The following is a 21,678-nucleotide window of genomic DNA, read 5'->3' on the forward strand; positions in this document are numbered from 1 at the left end:
TCTCGATAATAGTTGTATATATTATATTGGCTGCCTCGTTGGTCCAATGGCTAAATGCAAGGCCGCAGACCCGGAGGTCCTAGGTTCAATTCCCAGGTTAGGCCAGTAAAAAGTTATTGGGGTTTTCTGTCCGAAAATTCTCAATAGCAGCCCGGAGTTTGTAAGTGGGAAGTGTGTACATTCCCGTGCCTCGGAAAGCACGTTAAGCCGTTGGACCTGTGCAGTTGGCTAATCTCTCTTGAGATTGGCTGCCGTGGCCAAAATCGGTCGGACAATTAAAATTAATTATTATTATATATATTATATTCATTTATATATATTTATATTAAGAGATAATTAGATAAACAACGGTTTGACTTTTTCTTCGAATGTCAGATGGAATGGTGAGAGAACGAGAGAGATCAGTGTCAGTGACAAGGTTGTAAAAAAAACTTTGTGCTAAATGACTGTTTTATACAATATCATACAAAATAAGTTATTAAAACTTTTATTTTAAGTATTTGTGGTTATAATTTTCAAATTAATTTTGATTTTCTTATAATTATGACTTTTCTTCATTTTTGACCAAATATCCCCATTGTCATATTTATAGAACAGGCTGACTCAGCAACCACGGTTAATTTTTTTATTTAAATTTCATTTTTTTCTTTCTGTAATGTCTTCTTAAAGACCTTATTTTGAAAATTTGTTCAAAAAATTTCAATGTTTTTGATGCTTGGGAACTAATGGGTTAAATAAACGCTATCAAGAAGAGAAGACGTATGACCTGTAACTTTAATGCTCATGATAGATTAATAAAAAAGTTTACCGTAAAAAATATTTTCCTACATCTGTCGCCTTTGATAAATCTTAACATAAAACTAGGAGTGTATACGACAGACGTTTTCTTGACAATAAGATATCATTTTTGCTAGAAATACTCGCTAGGATGTTTGACTACATTTTCATATTTTAAATATATTTTTTTATGTTCATAAAATATGTTAAATGAAATTTTATACTTATTAATTTACATAACACGAATAAAGTATTTAACAAATGGTCCAATGTTTACATAATACGTTAATTTTAAACAATGACTGCAGAGTTCAATCCTGTTTTTTTGTGTTTATTCATTACTTGGTCGGTGTGAAGCCATTTTGGACTTCAGTCCCATTTATTGAATAAAATTCTGACACATGTGTATTTATTAAACCAGTTCGGCGCTGCTTGGGGGAATAAGCTAAGGTCTTTGTCCAACATATAGAGGCTGTTGCTTTTACTTTTATAATCTTCTATCATTAGGTAAACTTCCACGGAAAACCGTCATTATCATGACGAAAACATGCAAGGCGGTTGCCTGTGGCACCATCTAACTTTAGTTTATATCATTTCATATATAAGCAATTTTTCAAAATTCGGATATGATTTTTAGATCTTATTACGCAATAAACAGATATAATAAATTTAGGTGAATGATAAATAATGTGTTTTATTTCCATTTAGATGCTCCAGTTTGTGCGGAGCGGAGGGACAATGAACTATTTGGCGCTTTGAAACACGAGACGGTATCTTTACATTGTTCGGTCGACGCAAATCCCGCGCTTGTTTCCTTTCATTGGACATTCAACAATTCGGGAGAACAAACAGAAGTACCTCCGAGGTAAATACATATATTACTATTATATTTTAAAAAAAAGCAAAAAGTTTGGATGTATTCATTTAAATAAATAAATCCATCCTTCCATCCATATATCTAGTGTTACTAGAGGAAGAAAATATAAGTTTATCATTTTGAAATAGAGATTATATTATTAAAGTATATGAAGGAAAGAATAAATTTATAAAACCACAAAATTAAAAAAAAAAATCGTAAGCTTCACTAACTACATTACTCAGATAAAAACTTATTGTATATGAAAGACAAAGTTCTATAAAGAATAAATGTTTATAGAATAATGTACAAAATGCGACCTTATCGCTAAGGCAGTGATCCCTTCCAGACAACCTTTTGAGACAGTGCGTGAAATTGACGATTGTGCGATGTGAATGCTAACGTTTATTAATAATAATTTATAATATAGGTATTACTTAGGCTTAATCCTTGAGGAAACAATTGAGTATTTCTGTCTAGAAATTCTAATTAGCAGACACCGTGTCTGGAACTTGGCGGTGCTAACATTTCCGTGCATTAGAAAGCCGTTGGTACTGTGCTTGCACTATTTCTGCTCATGTGATATCAACACTTGTATATAATATCACGCGCAGTTGACTAATCACCAAGAATGGCCAACGTGGCTAAACCACATCAACCACTTAAATCTGCATTTATTAATAATAATGTTACTTACAACAAATGTCAGAAATAAAAGTATATAAAATAAAAATAAACAATCTATTATAATCTTTATGTTGCCTTAGTAAAACTAACTTCGTATAATATGAAATACGACCAAATCTTCTCTGAACCCATTTTTACTACAACTTTATCGATAAATAAATAACAATCATTATATTTTTAGATTGTACAGCAGTCACGGACACACGTCCACTCTTAATTACACGCCAACTACAGACATGGAGTATGGAACGCTGGCTTGTTACGGTGAGAACGCTGTTGGCCAGCAGAAGGTACCTTGTCTCTTTCAACTCGTAGCTGCAGGTGAGACCAAGACCCAATTAGTTTTAAATTGGGCATTATTTGAAATTTATTAAGGCTCATTGTTGTTGATTTTATGTTTGACATAAGACTTTTTTAATAATAATATCGATGGAACTAGTGTTGATAACCGAAGCTGATTATTTACGTTGCGTATGCGTTCTATTAGCTTTGAAATGTTTGTTTAAATTAATCCTCGAGATCACTCGTTAACAATACACAATTAGAACGCTTGAAGTATACATTTCCTCTCGTTTTTTTTTTTTTTTTAATAATTAAGTTTTGTATCCCAAACTATATAGTTGCACTGCGGTTATTTTATACATTCATATATAATTGGTATGCTCAGATATCGTATAATTTAAGATTTTAGCAACATTAGTCAGTCCTACATAGGTTGATTTTAAGGAACTAGCTAAGCTAATGAATTGTCTTATGATTTTACCAGACTTAGAAAAAACAGGGATTTTTACACTAGATATTAACGACAATTTATTGATATCTGAGTATATTAAATTGTTAAGAAATATATTCGTTATTCATATTTATTAATTATTACTTTTATACAGGTCGTCCCTTCCACCTGCAAAATTGTACGGTCGCAAATCAAAGTTTGGATTCGTTGTACGTGGAATGCGTTGAAAATTTCGATGGTGGCCTTCCTCAAACCTTCTTAATGGAACTGCTGGAACTTCCTTCTCTCACGGTATTATACATTTTGATAATGATGCCATTTAATGACAAAATGTTTCCAAATTCCAAATAGGTGTAGTTCCAATGTTAATCTTCATTTTAATCTATTTCTAATATATCTTACACGAAAATAACCTTTCTAATATTAATATAAACTGAAACTTGATGATGACAGAAATATTGATATTAATCTGATAATTAATTTAAAAAATTTACATAAAATACTTTTCGAAATTAAATCATCGACAATATTTATACTAAAAATATACAAATTTAAATATATTGAAGAAGAAAATTTCCATCTTGCTCAACACAGGTCCGATACAATGTCTCCACAAATAGAACACCACCCTATTTCGAAGTGCGCGGTCTCCCGCCGGGCGTCAGTTACAGAATCGACTTATATGCCGTCAACGCCAAAGGACGTAGCGACGTATCTACGATAGAGACCGTCACATTGAAGGGTCAAGCAAAATTTACTGGTCAGTACCGTTGTTATAAAATGATAATTTTGTATATAAATCGATTTGGTGGCCCAGACCACGTGGATCATGCGATGGATCGACCAAATAAAAACAACTGTTCGTGGTCCTTTGTATGAGTGCACCAGGCTCACCACTAATAGGGACATATGGTGAAGGCTCGTAAGGCGAATAATATCTACGCTGAACAATACGTAATACTAGATGGCGACCACGACCGCTCTGACAAGAGTGTCAGGAGAACAAGAAATCGATTTCACTAAAAATTGTGATAACAGATAAAGAACGACAATTACATCTTATCTCATCTATATAACACGTCTATTATCCACGTCACGTCACGTTAACAACCTGTATCGGTACTGAACTTTGAAAACTTGTTAGTCAAAACATATCGTTTGTTTAGGACAGAAGTTTATAGCTGGAATGTATTAAAATTAAATATAAATTTATTAAAATAATGCAAATAAAAACATGACTTCTATTATAATAAAAGTAAGTGCCTAAGCAAAATATAAATTAGGTATAACTTTTTGAATTGCTAGGTTCAACTCTATCATTTGTATCGTGTAGTCAATAATAAGCCGCAAATATTACTTATAATCCGTGTAACCTCGTCACGCTATATTGCGGAATAAACGACTTAATTCAGACTTTTTATAGATATGAAAAATATAAATTGCTTCAAATTGCTATTTTCTCGCTTTTATTTAAAAACGAGGTGTTCATAAATTCGGTGGAATGTTCTCGTGATAGAATTTTTAAATTGAAGATTTAACAACACCAGGCGTCAAATAAAAAAATATATTAATAAAATATTAATGATAGTTATTTAAAAGTCGAAATGGCCTGTGGTAAGAACGCGTAAATCTTAAGCGATAATCGTGGGTTCAAACCCGGGCAAGCACCACTGAATTTTCATGTGCTTAATTTGTGATTTTAATTCATCACGTGCTTGACGCTGAAGGAAAACATCATGACGAAACCTGCATATGTCTAATTTCACTGAAATTCTGCCACCCGTGTATTCCACCAACCCGCATTGGAGCAGCGTGGTGGAATAAGCCCCATACCTTCTCCTCAAAAAGGGAGAGGAGGCCTTAGCCCAGCAGTGGTGCATTCACAGGCTGTTAACTGATAGTTATATTGATGGTAAAAAAATTATTAATATTTTTTATAGAGATAGAATTAATGTAAAAGTATTTTTAAAGAAAACGAAAAGAATTCATGAATATCTCGACCTGGAAGAAGTCGTGTTTCATTTGTTTTATCTTAAGCACACTGTAAGAATATTATGTAGAACTATAGGGATCATCTTATACTAGTAGTCAGTGTAAAACGAGTCACTTCATAATTAGCTTTAGCTACTAAAATTTTATCCAGCTTAGCTTCATTTGCCTCTTTACTCGTCGGAGCATTTTCATTAAAAAAAATTTTTTTAAAAACTGCTTAATTTCGTTCGCGTGTTTCGCAACTAGTTACTCGCGACGCTTAAGTCGATAAATGAGAAGTTTAGTTGATGGTTTTGCCATCGCCGCTATTTATTGCCAAGCATTTTTCGTGTAGCTTTTCCATGCCGCGTTCGACGCTCGTACCTTTATACACATAGATTTTTAAGAGAAAAACTTTTAGTTCGTGTACGAAGTTCGAGAAAAAAGTTTTGATGTTTTTCTGCAGTTGAATATTCTGTATATTTTTCATATTGAACTTTTATACTATACCGTTATTTTTATTAAAAACCTACTTGATTTTGTATCCATATACTTCATGACACTAATGTGCTTAAAAAAGTTTTATCCTACAAGTATTCTTCTCCAGATGAAATATTATAGATATTGTAGGATGAATATATTTTATGTTTACAAATATTAAATAATTAATTAAAAAACATAAATTTTTATATAATATTATATATTTGTACATTAAAATGATTAAACTTTTGTACATTAACTACAGTGACATTTTAAATACATTTTAATGATCGATTTAATGAACTCGAATGGGTTTAGTAGGTTGGAATTTTATTACAATGTGTATAAAACTGTTTAATCTTGATTGTAGATTGTTGAGATGTAAGAAATGGTTAGTACATTTAAATCTAGAATAAATCACCAATGGCCATGGGCGGTAGTGACCACTTAGCTTTAGTGGCCTATACGCCCGCCCGCCTACGTATAACATCAATAACCTATAGTAACCTATGTTACCTATTAATTATTAAAGTTAGTTTATTGGATAAGCAAATGGGTAGCCCATAATATTTGTGGTTATATTTATCTAATACATTTACAAACAAATTGAATGTTGATAATTATTCATTGTTCAGGTGAAAGCAACTCATTGGGGATGTCTCCAGTGGTGGCGTCGATAGCAGCGATGTCTGCTTTATTAGCAACAGCTGTTTGTGGTGTGCTTGCAATTCTTTACAAGCGGCATGCGAATCGCCATAGACATTTACCGGCTAAGCATGCACCATTGAGGTAAGAACTTATTAAATTGTACATGGCTTTATAAATTTTTATATACATGGCTTCATATAATAAAATATTATTATATGATTACATAAAATTAGTTATAAATAAATTCACCTTGTGATGTACATGCCCCTGTTCGTCCGCAGTTGGAAAAATTCCTCTACCAATATCCCATTGATTTTTATCATCGGGTCTTATTTTTCTGGTCTCGATCTAAACGAGTTGTGTTGCATCACTCATCCTCCTCATCCTCATCCATCCTCAGCATCCTCTTATGTTTGCCGAGATGTCCTCTCAAAAAGTAATCAACCTTATCAGATAAGGACTTTTGGCTCAGGGCTTCTTCCTTATTCTCTAAATGAATTAAAATAAAGTAACTCTCTTATACATTGATGAAAACTAATATTAATAACGAAATTTAATCAGTTAAGTATCATGTAGAACCAAATTTAATATTACATCATGAGTGCTTTGGAACTGTTTTTAGTAAAAACTTTGGTGATAGAATAAAAACCCTAATAGACCGTCTTGAATTTGAAGTCACTTAAATTTAATAACCATTTCATATCAGAGAGAGACATTTCATATATATATATATATATATATATATATATATATAATTCTATATAATCCCTGTTCGAATGCCAAATCATCTTTACCACTGGATATTCAATTAAAATAGCCCGTGCCTAAATCGAAATCAGGCTGTTAACCAGATTGGAAGAACTTGCGCGAAATAGGCTTGAGCCGATTAAAAGATTTGTACTTCGATTCTCTTAGCTAGTAGAGAATTAATTCTGCATCACTTATATTATCAGCATATTTCGATCATCGCAAAAGCAGATTTTATGTCTAAAATCATAGCTTTTAAAAATATTTACATAATTTATATTACGTAGTTTCGTTTTTTTGTAATTAAACATCATGAACCAGAAGTTTTAAATTAAATTTGTTTTTAGAGCCTATTTGTATAATGTATATTTTGATTTTTGCATCATTTATGTAAATTTTAGTCCCTTTCCAATGTAAATAATTGAATCAATGCAAATTCTAACGTATGGCATTACAATAATTTGATAAAATCGAGCAGATCCAAAAATGGAGTTAGGGGTTCGTTTAATTTGTGTTTTCGAAATCTGTATATATTCGTATAACATTGACAAAAACGTGTTTTAGCAAACACTTAATATCTTTTAAGAATTCATTAATAGTCAATTAAATGTGTAAAAGAATAATTACTAAGTATCTTGCCGGTTCTTCTCGGTGGAATCTACATTCCGAACCGGTGGTAGCTTTACATTTAATTCAATATATGTGTCCCGCTACAGGGCAGAGGTCTACTCTATTCTAAAATAGATTATTTTGTTAGCTTGCTTTGTTATTATTGTTAAGTTAATAACAACATTTCATGCTGTGCTTACTCGCTTAGGGTTGCTAATATTGTATATATATATATATATATATATATATACAATATATAATAACGTACAGCTCAAAGTACCTCTGGTGCTAGCGCCATGAAAATTTTTACACCAAGAAAGGATTTTCGAAAATGTAACTAATAAACGGGATGAAAGTTTGTACGAAAATTCTTTATTTTTGCAAAAACAACCTTGGAAATAGGTATTTAATATTTATATTATATATTTACGAAGCCGCAGATAAATCACTATAATATAAATTATTGTGTTTGAGAAAAATAAATAGTTTTTATTATCATTATTAACAATTGAATTTTTATAATTCTTTAGTGAAGCTATGTACGCGGAGCGCAGTGGACAATGTAGCACTCCTGTTAAGGCAGAAGTTCGTACAGCACCTGATCCTGACCCAGCTGATGACGCTGACCCAGATATTATACCAAATTTGTATGGTGAGTTTTACCACAAACAAATAGAATTTTAGATTAAACGCAGTACATAAATTTGAAATAGAATTTATTACGAAATTTAGTGCACCTAGGGCTTTATCGTATCCAAGTGGGTATCAGCAATGTTCTGTATTGCTATGTTTCAGAATCAGAATCAGAATATTATTAATTGCATAAACTGTCTAAATACATTTTACTGATATTAGTTAATTAGTTCTAACAGTTTCCATATCAGACGTGCAATATATTATAAATAGTTTTTTTTAGTTTCTAATAATTAGTTTGAATAATGACTGAATCACCAGCTTTCCGAGTCAGCTTTTAAATAATTTATTACATAAATCAATTATTATTTTTTAAAGAAAAAAGAACTATCTCCGATCATACCCTAATATACTATACACTATAGCCTATCTCAAAAAAAATGCATTATAATCCAAATAGGATCTCTATTTTTGAGAAAATCGCGGACATAAAAATAAACTTACAAATGAAGATTATATGTAGATCGATAGAAAAACCTCCATATTTTCGAAGTCGTTTAAAAATGAAAGTATATATTAGATTAACAAACGTGATTTTTATTACATTCCCATTGTCATTATCATTCGTTCCTTATTTTATGATTTTATAACGAATTTACTTTTGAATACTATCTTCTATTAGATTCAAGATATGTAAGGACGTATCTTGAATCCGTATGTTTCAGAAAAATGTCATTGCCGGTATTGATATGAATTTTTAAGTTTAATTTAATCGTTACGCTTATTATTCAACGAAAAGGAAAATCGTAGAAAGCTACAATCTACACTTATTCGTGAAATTTTAAAAGTTTTCAATTTTACATTATATTTTAATTAAAAGCTAATAAAAATACTCCATAAATATATTCTTAGATGAACAAATCACTATTTATTCTGTTTATTATAATTATTAAGTTGAACAGGAAATTTTACTTACATGATTCGACAAATTTGAAATTCACAGAATGTAAGTTTGTTATATATTTGAATTAAACTAATTTGTATACTTTAGAACGAAGGCCGGTGTCCAATGGATACATGAGCCTGCAGCGACCACCGTCCAACAGCAAGATGCGAGAAGTCAGCGAAGACGCCCGCTCCGAGCCTGACGGCGGCGGGTACTACGCTGACTTCAGAAAAAAGGACTATAAAATACCTTTGACTAGTGTAAGTATAAAAACTTTTCTTAAATTATAAACTACAATTAATAAAATCTAAGTCATTAACAACTCGTGCAAAAGCTTCCTGCGCTCAAAGTCATATAGTGAAAAGCTTTTCTTTTTTTACACTAATTTTATTCCAGTTCCACTTTTATTATTTAATTTCTAAGTTCTTACGTTGTTTCGGATGTGAACAGCTGTTTTCTTTTTCTAAGTAAATTGTAATTAAGTGTTTACACTAATGTATTTTCAGCAAGTTGTGTTAATTTTACATTACTCGGTATATGTTCTAATTTTATATTATATTATAGATTTTCTTTCAGTAATTACTTATGAAAAAATAGCAAGCAACCAAAATAAAGTTAAAAAAAATAACTAATTAAGTCAAAAATACAATTCTAAAATTATAACAGCTTAATTTATAGCTGCGTGAAATAGTAGAAAGAATGTTCGCAGTACAAGAATGCTATTCACCGTTTCCTAATTTTCATTCCAGGAATGAAAAATGAGCTAACAGGCACCGTAAAAATTATAATATTTTCTAAAAGCACAAAATATTGACTTCTAACAATAATATCTAAATTATGATAGACAATACAAATAATTAGACTTGTGACGTTTAAAAAATTATTATAAAATTCAATCAGCTCCGGTTTTGAAATTTTAAAAAATTTTGTGATTGAATGTTTTAGATTAAAACTATTATCATAATTGGATGGCAGTGTCGCATCATAAGCAAAATTTTCACCTTATAAAAACAGTTTTAATCTATAATAATCCTGCCATATTTAGAAGTATATAATTACTAGCATTTTACCCTTTAAATAAACCAATTTTGTTACTGTTAGTTTGAATTTATTTGTACTATTTATTTTCACGAGTTTCTATTTCGAATCCGCTAAAATATTCAAACAAAACATTTAATTAAATTCACATCATCGCTCCCACAAACATGAATTTCGTTGAAGATACAACAACCCATTCCTCAAAACGTTTGTGCATCTGATAGTAGTTTTATATAAAAAAAATGCAATTATGTGAGCTATGAAGCATGTTTTCATCTGAAATGAAATGATCTTTGTGTTGAATACAATGGAAACGTAAATACAATATATATTTTGTATGCTCACTTATTCAGAATGAGAGTAGGTCAGCACTCTATTTTCCGAAGCAGCCACAATTAGTGTTATGTGGGCCAAGCATTTAAATGACTTGCTTTTTTTTCTGGTTCAGTTTTTGAAAGAACTTTGCTTAATGATGCGACACTACCATCTAATAATGATGTTGGTTTCAGATTTAACATTTTACACCCTTAAATGCACATTTCAATTTTGCTTCTTATATACACTGAGGCAAAATTGTATTATAGTAATGTTTTGGTATCTAGATTTAATGATTTGGAAATGCAACAAAATAGATTGAATGACCATTTTTTTCTGTGAACGTAAAATTGAACGTAATTATCTCATCAATTTACTTGGTGAAAAGGTTTTATGCCGGCCGATCTGGGTTCTACCGCTATACAGCAATACTTGTTATTATTGTGTTTTGATCTGGAGGGTAAGTAGGATAGTGTGATTAAAGGGCACATAACTTCTTACTTACCATCATGTGGACCGTTTGTCAGTTTACTTACCTAAATAATTAAAAAAACCACTATTACCAAATATGTAAACAAAAATTAATTGCGAACATTACGCAGATATATTTAATGGCATAAGTCGTCCATTGCTGGATGAAAACCTCCCCCATAGAACGCCAACCATCCCGATCTTGGGCAACCCGCATCCATCCCGTACCTGCCACCTTCTTCAAATCATCGGTCCACCCTGATACACGGCATCCCACACTACGTTTGCCTGAGCGTAGTCTCCACTTTAACACGTATCGCTTAAGACCAAGGTTTTTATCAGTACGTCGTGCCTGTATTGACTTACGGTGCCAAAACGTGGGCACTCACCGTAGGACTGATCCACGTGTTTAAGGTCGCTCAGCGAGGAATGGAACGCGTGATGCTTGGGGTTTCTCTGGCAGATAGAACCCTAAATCACGCTGAAGTTTTAGTCAAGTTAGCTTAAAATATATATAAAATAATGCGAAACCTCTTCGAGTTATAAATTATGAAGAAAATTTGTTTTGTTTACATATTTATATTATATATGTTTAAAGACGTTAACGGGAAACTTCTCTTTCAGTCATATCATAGTTTAAATCGCGTCAACAAGGGCGTGAACGCTTGCAGCCCAAGCTCAACGGGCGTGACGTCATCGCTGACAGCGCACCGGCTCCGACCGGAAGTCGTCACCACGTCGCATCGGGTGCAAGAGAGTTGTATATAAAATAGATGGTAGGGGGCATTGTAAGGGTTTTCTAGACTGCAGTGCAGTATCGAATGATTTGATTTATGTTTTTATGAAACTGTCAACTTACAACTCACTAACTATTGAATTTGAATAACGCATATCTTCTGAATTTTCAATATATCAATTATTAAAGCAATCTTGTATGTCAATCTACCCAGATATACCCAAATGAAAATTTTAATGTAAACATTTAAAGATGTTTTTATAGACATTTTGCTATAATAATATTTTTACGATGTAGACATATCACTATAATGTTCTAGAACCCTTGATGTAAATACCCTGTTAAGATAAGTACTGACTGTGTTCCTTTCATACTTTAACTTTTGTAAATTACCCTTTTTCAATGTTTGTGTATGGATTAATGTAAGTGTACACTTGTTAGTGGTCAATTTGCTTAAAGTTTGAGAAGCACTGAGCGTATGAGTCTATAGATAATTTTTAAGATAAAAATTAAAATTATTATTTAATTATACAAAATTTTATTTCTACAATTTTTTTATATCAAACTTTATACTATATTCTATAGACTTACGACGCTTTTTAATTTAAATTTTTAATGTAAACAACCGTCGTCTCTCGAATGATATACAATATGACTCGATCTCTCCTAATCTGTCGTGGGAAAAATAAAGGCTTACACTTTCTTGTTAGCACATCACACTACGATCTTGTCACATGTTATCACAAAAACGTTCTAAGATGTTCAGCACTCCGTAAAGAATTATCACATATATGTAAAATGTCGTCCGACAAATATTGGAACGTATGATTGATACCGAGAATTGTATAGTAGATTTGTCGCGCGATCTTAGAACGTGTATGGCCATAATACTAGTGGGTTGCAAATCAAGTCAATTATTCCAACATGTCAATTGCAATTGATATCAATTATTATTGATTATTTTTTTTACCAATTTAAATATATATCTAAATGCTATTGTAATATAAGCCTGTATTAAATAATCAAGTCAAGATTTTTGCATTGTTTTCTTTAAACGTGTGTTTGGTGATGAGAATATTTCGTTAGCGCTATGGAAATATATATATTGTGTGTATGTGGAGGTAATTTTTTTAATTTATTTCCGTAAAATAAATAGGTTCAAATGCGGAATATTTAAACTTCTTATAATGTTTTATGATTATATTTTATATTGTAATTTCAGTAAGCCTTGATTTTGCGCTGTCATAACATAAACAAATACTACAAGGTCATGCGAACATACATACCCAAAATAATAACATCTTAATTAAATACGACGAAATATATTAGAAATGAGTAACATATGACTAATCACCAACATTTTAAGAATTTACTTATAATATAAGGTTGTGAATGCGATGATAACTGAAACGTTCAATTCGCTTATAAAGTAAGCCTACTTCGTATTTTGTCTGGTTATAACCTGTGTATTAAAAGCTTGATCCGTGGCCGCATTTGAAATATTGTTAAATATAGCGACAACATTTATCCACTGTTAGCAATGTCACCGTTCTCAAACGTGGTTCGTTTTAAATTGAACCAATTCAATGGCTATCCAAAAAATACGATTTCAGCCCCACTCTGATTTTTTTATATCAAATACAATGATTTTTTTTATTCTTTTATTTTATGTCTCTTTCATATTGAAATATTTTAATTGCTTAATTAAAAAGATTCTATACTCGTTAGAGAGTTGTTCGCAGACGTGAATACTAAGAATTTATAAAAAATAGAAAAATACGAAATGAAGTTTAAATATGGAACGAAGATCTTAAAGTATTCGATCTCAGAACGTGATTAAAAAAAATCTTTCTCAAATATTATTGTTTCCTCATGGTCTTAAGGTCAAGTCATATTGTATTTCTATTAACTTCGAGTGACTGAGGCGGCCTAAAGATATTTCATTAAATAGCTATCCTTATAAATAACGTTTCGCTCAAAGTTTGAAAGGTTGTAAAAATATAGATCAATTAAAATGAAAGCGCTTTGATAATTTTATTAAAAGCTTATTTACTTTAAATAAAACATATTATGTAATACAAAATATTGACGTTTAATATATATTTATGTTCTGTTATTTCTTGTAATGAAAATTGGTCTAACATTTTTTTTTTATTTATTTCCGACTTAGCATTTAAATTGTATATAAATGTAAATTTGTAAATAGAGAATTCTATATTGAAATTATGAAATCTAGTCGTATTTAGTTCTAACGGTGCTAAGAAATGTATATTATTAACAAAACACACTACTGGCTATCCATTGAAGCGTTATCTATCATCTTACATCTGTCATTTTATTATAAGATGTTCTTAAATTGTTTTCATTTGTATATAATGTAAATACATTGCTAATTTTAAAACAATAATTTATATACATATATATATATATATATATATATATATATATATATATATAAATATATATATATTATTAATCAATCGAATCGATACAAAATGAATAAATTGATTTTTCATTCACGATTATTTTTGGAATAATAATCTATTCAAAACCATTGTTATATTTTACATAATATAAAGGAAAACGAAATCGTAACGACTAACAATCAAGTCACTTGTCAATGGATGGCAGGTCAATAGGATAATGTCAATTGCCCGGCAACCTGTACGAGTTGCGGGTAGACCTGTTAAAGAGATTCGATAACAATTGTTTCTTGTAAATGTTTCCAAATACAATGTCGAGCATTTATGGTTCAAAGTGTTTTATTTTCCTCCTTTTTACGTACACTTTTTACTTAATTTTGTCATATTTTAGCTGTGATAAAGCATGACGAAGTAATAAATATTCACAGCCCACACAACCTTTTGTATTTATGATATAAGTGCCATTACTACTATTCTAGTAATTAAGGAAAAATGGATATACTGAATTATTGTAATGCTTATATACTATATTAGATGTAGTATTTTTTTTTGCTAGAACTACATCTTCGGCAAACAGACAGACAGACAAAAAAAATATTGTTTTGGTTTTGACAACTCGCTAATATTAAATTTTAAAAGGGAAATATTTTGAAATCACAGATAGACAATTTTTTTTTATAGATTTAATTGTGACTCACACTTGAGAGTGACATTTAAATTTTTTTTTGTTTTACTACGATGATTATGTTTATTTCACTATATTATTTCTTTTTTTCACCCTCAAATCATAAATTGTCATATATTATAAATGATTTAAAAATGTTCATTCGTAAATGATTCGTAACTGCCGCTTCTACACGTGTCGCACACGATTTTTAATGTAACACTTTGATACTATTGTTAGTAAAACTAGTTTATTTACAGCTTTACTCCTCATGAGTGGAAAATATATTTTGTCAAGGCAGAAAGGAAGTTTATTGTGATCAATGTGTTTCTGGTCTGGGCGCCGGATACTCCAAGTGAGGAAAGGATAATGTCCTCCGTCGCGATTTAGGCCGCCTTTGCTTAAGGGATTAGCATTTAAAAATGATGGCGAAAACACAATAGCACTCTATATCCTTACTTTTATAATTCGATGAGATGGGAAATCCGATACGACTGAAAAGAGTGCAAGCGAAGGCTGTATGTGTTTTTCAAGGCGCAGAAGTGTAAAAAATCTTTCAGACTCCAGATTGTTATTGAGAATTTCTCGACATAAAAAACAAATAACTTATTGTTGACCCAACCCAGGATGTAAACATCGGGGCCTGCGGACTTATAAGGATGTAAACATCGGGGCCTGCGGCCTTATAAGGATGTAAACATCGGTATCAGTAGTGACTAAACCAACGAGCTATTCACTGAAAGTCAAAAATTAGTTTCATAAACATAAATTATAAAATAGCGAATTACTATATTATATAAATAATATAAGAGTAATAAAACAAAGTAGCTTATACTTTTAATGAAAGACGATAAACAATTTATTATTCTTAATCACAAAGATTATGTAATATGGTTTTAAGCAACAATGGTGTAACAATCCTTGAAGTATCTGATATTTTGCTGACAGAATTAAATTAACACGGAATGCTCATAATTTCCTTCAAATCTTGAGTAACTTCTTGATAAAGAAAGTTTTATTTCTGGTTCCTAAAGACAAGACACAACTGCCATTAATGTAAATAAGAAATAAGCTTGGACCAACACGAGTCCCCGCAGCACACCTCATGCAAGATTTATCTCCAACAAAGTTTTGAAAATATATTTGTTTTATAAGAAAATGAGCGAACGTTCATAGCAATGTATCACAGGACAAATTATATATATATATATATATTTATATATTTATTTACTTTAATTATTTTTATCATACAATAATATCCTGGGGCAGTAATCACGCACGGCCATCTGATTCCAAACTAAGCAGAGTTTGTACTACGGAAACCAGACAACTGATATACTACACATACTATTTTTCTTTTGTAAATATATACTTATATAGATAATTAAACCCAGCCTCAGGACAAACAGACATGTTCATTCACACAAATGTCTGGGTGGGAATCGAACCCACAACCTTCGACATAAAAAGCAAGTATCTACTGCTGCTGAATAATAATATATATAATAATATCCTGGGACATTTTTCACACACGGCCATCTGATTCCAAATTAAGCTTGTACAAAGCTTGTGCTATGGAAACCAGACAACTTATATTCTACATATACTACTTTTCTTTTGGTAATACATACTTATATAGATAATTACACCCAGACTGCACACAAATGTCTGTCCTGCGTGGGAATCAAACCCACAACCTTCGACGTGAAAAGGCAAGAATCTACCAACCACGCCAACCGGCTCGTCAAATAATTGAATATTTTAAACTACTTAATTGGACAATGTAATTTTATCATTGTATTTCAAATATATTGTAACTATCACCTAATCTACATATTAACATAAAAAATATATTAAACAAAAGTAAACACAGAACGGAAACATGTTTACGATAACATTTCAATTTCCAATATGAGTTATCGTTACAAAATCCACATGAAATGGAACATGTTACAAAATTAGAAATTTAAAATTCGTATTTCATATAAAATAAGAACTAAAATACCAAAACAATGTATTCTATCAGGATTACGGTTGATCACACAAACCTTGTTTCTATTCAAGCCAATATGATTCTTATGTAGTTTAGTATAAGGGCGATTCTTATGTGTACGAAATACATCATTGAATTTTATAATACCCCCCGTTGATAACACACGGTTTGATTTTATGACGAACGAGACGCTATGGAATTTATTTACAAAATTTTATAATCTCGTTAAATTGATAAATCTATATTCAAAGCGCCCAATTGCTTGTTAGAATGTCAACAATGTTATTCAAGCTATTATGAGGATATTTTTTATGAAAACAAACCAAATAAATTATATTTTTCATGAATTGTTTCGATCGAATGTAGGCCATAGTTGTTATTTTCAATGGCAATTATACACGGCAATTATGCAGAAGATATTATATGAAACCAGTTGTGCGCACACACTGTCGATCTCTCCATGCCGCTCAGTATCATAATGCAATGGTTCGGATAAACCAATCTTAGCATGTGATGTGCATTTAATTGTAGTAACTCACACATCCTACTACGAAGGCAATACGCTTTGTAGGCGGTAGTATATATACTGTGAGTGATATCAACTTGGGCGAAGTAGACCCTACATACACCAGTATTACTATTCCTTAAATTTGTCAACAGAATCATCGAAAAATATCTTTCTCTATTTACTGAAAAACTGGGCTTTTTAAAAGGATGGTTTGATGCTTATTCCACCACATTGCTCCATTGCGGGTTGGTGGAATACACATGTGGCTGAATTTCAGTGAAATTAGACATATGCAGGTATCTTCACGATGTTTTCCTTCACCGTCAAGCACGAGTTGAATAATAATCACAAATTAAGCACAAGAAATTTAGTGGTGCTTGCCCAGGTTTGAACCCACGATTATCGGTTAAGATTCACGCGTTCTTACCACTGGACCATCTCGGCTAAACTACATACATGATTATTAATTAGTTAATTACATCAGATAAGTCTTAGTCAAATATGCGTTCGCGGATCAACATAATGTTAATGACGTGCGTATTCTCATTAACGGAAGAAGCATACAATAAGTCTTTCCCGTCTATTTTATATACTCCTAAGTAGGCTGTGCCACAATGTTCCTCATCCACCTATATGGCACAATCTTCGTGTTCATTGTTCGCCAATAGGCAGTATGCCACTATTAATATAATTTTCCTATATTAAGACTTTAAAAGTTTTTCGTAATGCCAATGTTCGTAAATAGAGGTAAATATCAGGTGGCTTATATGACGAGCAGATTTTATATTAAACATAAAACGTAACACTTTTGTTTATAGTAAGTTATCCTGTACCACATACGAAGAAAGTTGTAAAAAGTATTTATATGACACTGGGCTGTTGTGAGACGGCACATGCGATAAAACAGCGGATTTAATGAAAACTTGTACACAATAAATAAAACAATCACAATAAAACATAGACGCCCACAGATTATAAAATAGCATGTTTGACAGAGCCCGTAAATATATAACACGTGAGAGATGAAAATGAAATAGCTGCAAATGAAAATGATTCTTACCTTGATAGACATAAGAATGATAAAAAGGATGAAATATTTAACACTAAAATTTGTAATGAGAACATTAAAATATTATACGTTTTTACATAAATTTAATTTGTGAGAAAGGAAAGAACAATCTATACGAATTATATTTTTAATATAAGTCATAAATATGTATGAATAGTGGTAACATATTATTTTGTTTTACGCCAACGCATTAGACGACCCTTAAAAATTACTGACATTAGCAAATATATTAATCACTATATCTACTGGTGGTAGAGCTTTGTGCAAGCTCGTCTGGGTAGGTACCACCCACTTATCAGATATTCTACCGCAAAACAGCAGTACTTGTTATTGTTGTGTTCCGGAAGGATGAGTGAGCCGGTGTAATTACAGGCACAAGGGACATAAAATCTTAGTTCCTAAGGTTGGTGGCGCATTGGCTATGTAAGCAATGGTTGACATTTCTTACAATGCCAATGTCTAAGGGCGTTTGGTGACCACTTACCATCAGGAGGCCCATATACTCGTCCGCCTTCCTATTCTATAAAAAAAATATTAATCAAACTGGTTTGTACGCTTTTAAGTCTAATGCTATAAATATATTATAGTAGTAATTACATATTTTTAGTTAGGCACTTATTGCTCTCTTTCTGTCATTATTGATTTGACATTCGAAAGAAAAAGACATGACATTGTTTAACTTTAATAATATTATTTTAATAAAAAAATATTTTTATTTAATCACTCGCTAATATAATGATCTACGGACCAATTTTCCACGGCGCCTAATTTCAAGAGAGATTTTCAATTTCGATATACAGTGTACAAGTGTATGCGCTAACAGAGGTGCACTTTTGTAATCCGATGGGACGGCAATACAACACGGCAAGAATGAGTTCAGTCGCAGAACCAACTGCTTTAAGTGCTTTACGAGGCATGGGAGTGTATACACTTACAACTTCCAGACTGCGGGCTGCTACTGAGAATTTTCAACAGAAAAACTCTATAACTTGCCAAGCCCGATCTGAGATTTGAACCCAAACCTCCGGGCTTGCGGCCTTACATCTAACCACATGGTTAACGAGGCAATCAGACAGTCAGGCATTTTTATGATATTATTTCCCTTTTGCTTATAATTACACTGGCTTAAGCACCCCTCAAGGCTGAATAAAGCAATACGGAGTTTAATCAACCAACAGAGATAATATTATATCAGTATTTTTTTAATATTTAAATAGTTTTTGTAAACAGAGCTTACATAATCAAAATCAGCATATGAATTGATTCAATTGTCTTTAGGTCCGCTTTCGGTTTTAAGGTTGCTTATAAATAATTAATAGATAATATCAGATAGAAATATTGAATTGTTATGTTTTGAGAAAACGAGGAGCAACTACGTTGAGCGAACATGATTGAACCGGGTTTACTAAATTAGTGCCAAAAACACCCTTCTAATAGATTAGTTGTATGAACACGTGAACAAATAATAATATACATCAAACATTAAAAAAATAAATTGCATAACAAATTCCGTCCATAATATGACATAATCCACTCTAATACTATAAAACATAAATGCTTGATTCAAGTTTTGCGGTAGTGCGGTGAGTGTGGTGCTAGAGTGTATCAATCATTTATCCAACCACAGCCCATATTTGACAATTAGGTCATCTGTCAGTGTCCCAGAGCTGTGGTTAATTTACCAAAAACTATGATTAGTTTTTTAATTAAAAAAAAAACTAGTGAAAAACTTATATTAAGCTGTATTCTTATTTCTAAGTGTGTTAGGAGCAATAATCGGTGTGGCTATTCTTTAAGAACAAGCTCGAAACTCATCGATGAAAATGGTCGTGAAATGTCAAAGAGTGATATGTGACATTGACAATAAAAATATAATATTTTAAGAATACAAACATCAAAATAGTATATCACAATATGTCTGTTCTTACGGGTAAGTAATGAAGTGCACTGCAGGCTCCAGCCACGAACGATCCCACTTAAGTCATGTCAAATATTTTTAGAAAGTTTGTCCCAGACTGCGTTTATTTATTAATATTTTATAGGTAGGCGGGCAGGCAAATGGGCCACCTGATGGTAAGTGGTCCCTATCGCCCATAGATATTGCCAATGTAAGAAATATTAAACATGCCTCACATCGCCAATGCGCCACCAACGGTAGAATATCTAATGCTAGCTAGCTAGTGGTACCTACCCAGACGGGCTTACAAAAAGCCCTGCCTGGTACTACTAGTAGTTCTTGTAGTGGCAGTAGTAGTAATAATGCTATTTGTAGTTTGTGTTTCGAAGCCCTTGAAAGTGGGGCTGTTTCTATGATTAACATTAAAACTACTTCATAAGTATTAAATTCTTGTACCAGAGCATGTAACAGAAATATAAATTTATATTAAAAATCGAGGCATAAAAACAAGTCTGCTCCTCATTTTTCACATTATCTGAAATGACCATGCGATACACAATCACAATACCTGCACCAGAAAATTACATTTGCATAATATTAAAATCGAATCATAAAATAATTCATATTATATATAGCTTATCACTTTCAAGTTACCAGTTACTACCAGTATATACCAGTAATTACCAGTTCCAAGGAAATATCGATTTTAAAGAACGCAAACCAAACAAGTGTATTACGAATTAACATTTTATCAGAGCGGAAGTTATATATCGCGGATGAGTACATCCTGCGGACTTAATTAGGGAACCGAATTTATGGGTGAGCTGAGTCCGCATCATTTGGAAAGCCTTTTGTTTTATTAATAAGGACACAAAGTAATATATCTGAAATGAAAGTCGAAAACGCCGTGGTAAATGTTTGGGAAACATATTTTTTAAATAATATATGAAGCTATGGCTCAACTGTTAAAGTGAAGCGGATGTCAGAAAAGAGCGCACTCATTCCTTAAAGGCCGGCAACGCACCTGCAATTCTTCGGATGTTGCAGGTATCCATGGGCGGTGGTAATCACTTTCAATCAGGTGAGCCTCCTGCTCGTTTGCCCTCGTTTTTGGTAAGACATTGTGCCAGCTCGTCTGGGTAGGTACCACCCACTCATCGGATATTCTACCGCAAAACAGTAGTACTTGGTATTGTTGTGTTCCGGTTTGAAGAGTGAGTGAGCCAGTGTAATTACAAGCAAAAGGGACATAAAATCTTAGTTCCCTACTACTGAGTATTGCGGTAGAATTTGTGATGAGTGGGTGGTACTTCCCCACACGTTTTTGCACGAAGCCTTACCACCAGTATAATGTGAATATCTATAGCTTTATTCTTGTCTAAGAACTTTAAATAAAATAATTTCAGTTATTTTTAATTATAAAAACCAGATTGATTTTATCAAATACCCCTGGAACTCCTTATGCTCATCTTAAAAT

At 31.9% G+C, this 21,678-nt stretch overlaps 1 protein-coding gene across 5 annotated transcripts in view; it reads left to right on the plus strand.

Annotated features, from left to right (window-relative positions):
• Window positions 1-13,921, plus strand: part of LOC126776089 (hemicentin-1-like) — a 254,316-nt gene extending 240,395 nt beyond the window's left edge. For all 5 annotated transcript variants that reach the window (XM_050498373.1, XM_050498370.1, XM_050498371.1 and 2 more), the window contains 8 exons: window positions 1,486-1,642; window positions 2,502-2,641; window positions 3,208-3,344; window positions 3,648-3,813; window positions 6,140-6,293; window positions 8,039-8,160; window positions 9,193-9,347; window positions 11,536-13,921. In XM_050498373.1, coding sequence (XP_050354330.1) covers window positions 1,486-1,642; window positions 2,502-2,641; window positions 3,208-3,344; window positions 3,648-3,813; window positions 6,140-6,293; window positions 8,039-8,160; window positions 9,193-9,347; window positions 11,536-11,679 — 1,175 coding nt within the window. In that variant the 3' untranslated portion in view covers window positions 11,680-13,921. The remainder of the gene's footprint in view (window positions 1-1,485; window positions 1,643-2,501; window positions 2,642-3,207; window positions 3,345-3,647; window positions 3,814-6,139; window positions 6,294-8,038; window positions 8,161-9,192; window positions 9,348-11,535) is intronic.
• Window positions 13,922-21,678: the final 7,757 nt, after the last annotated feature.

The sequence above is a fragment of the Nymphalis io genome, chromosome 19 (assembly GCF_905147045.1).
Source record: "Nymphalis io chromosome 19, ilAglIoxx1.1, whole genome shotgun sequence".
Classification (NCBI taxonomy): Eukaryota; Metazoa; Arthropoda; class Insecta; order Lepidoptera; family Nymphalidae; genus Nymphalis; species Nymphalis io.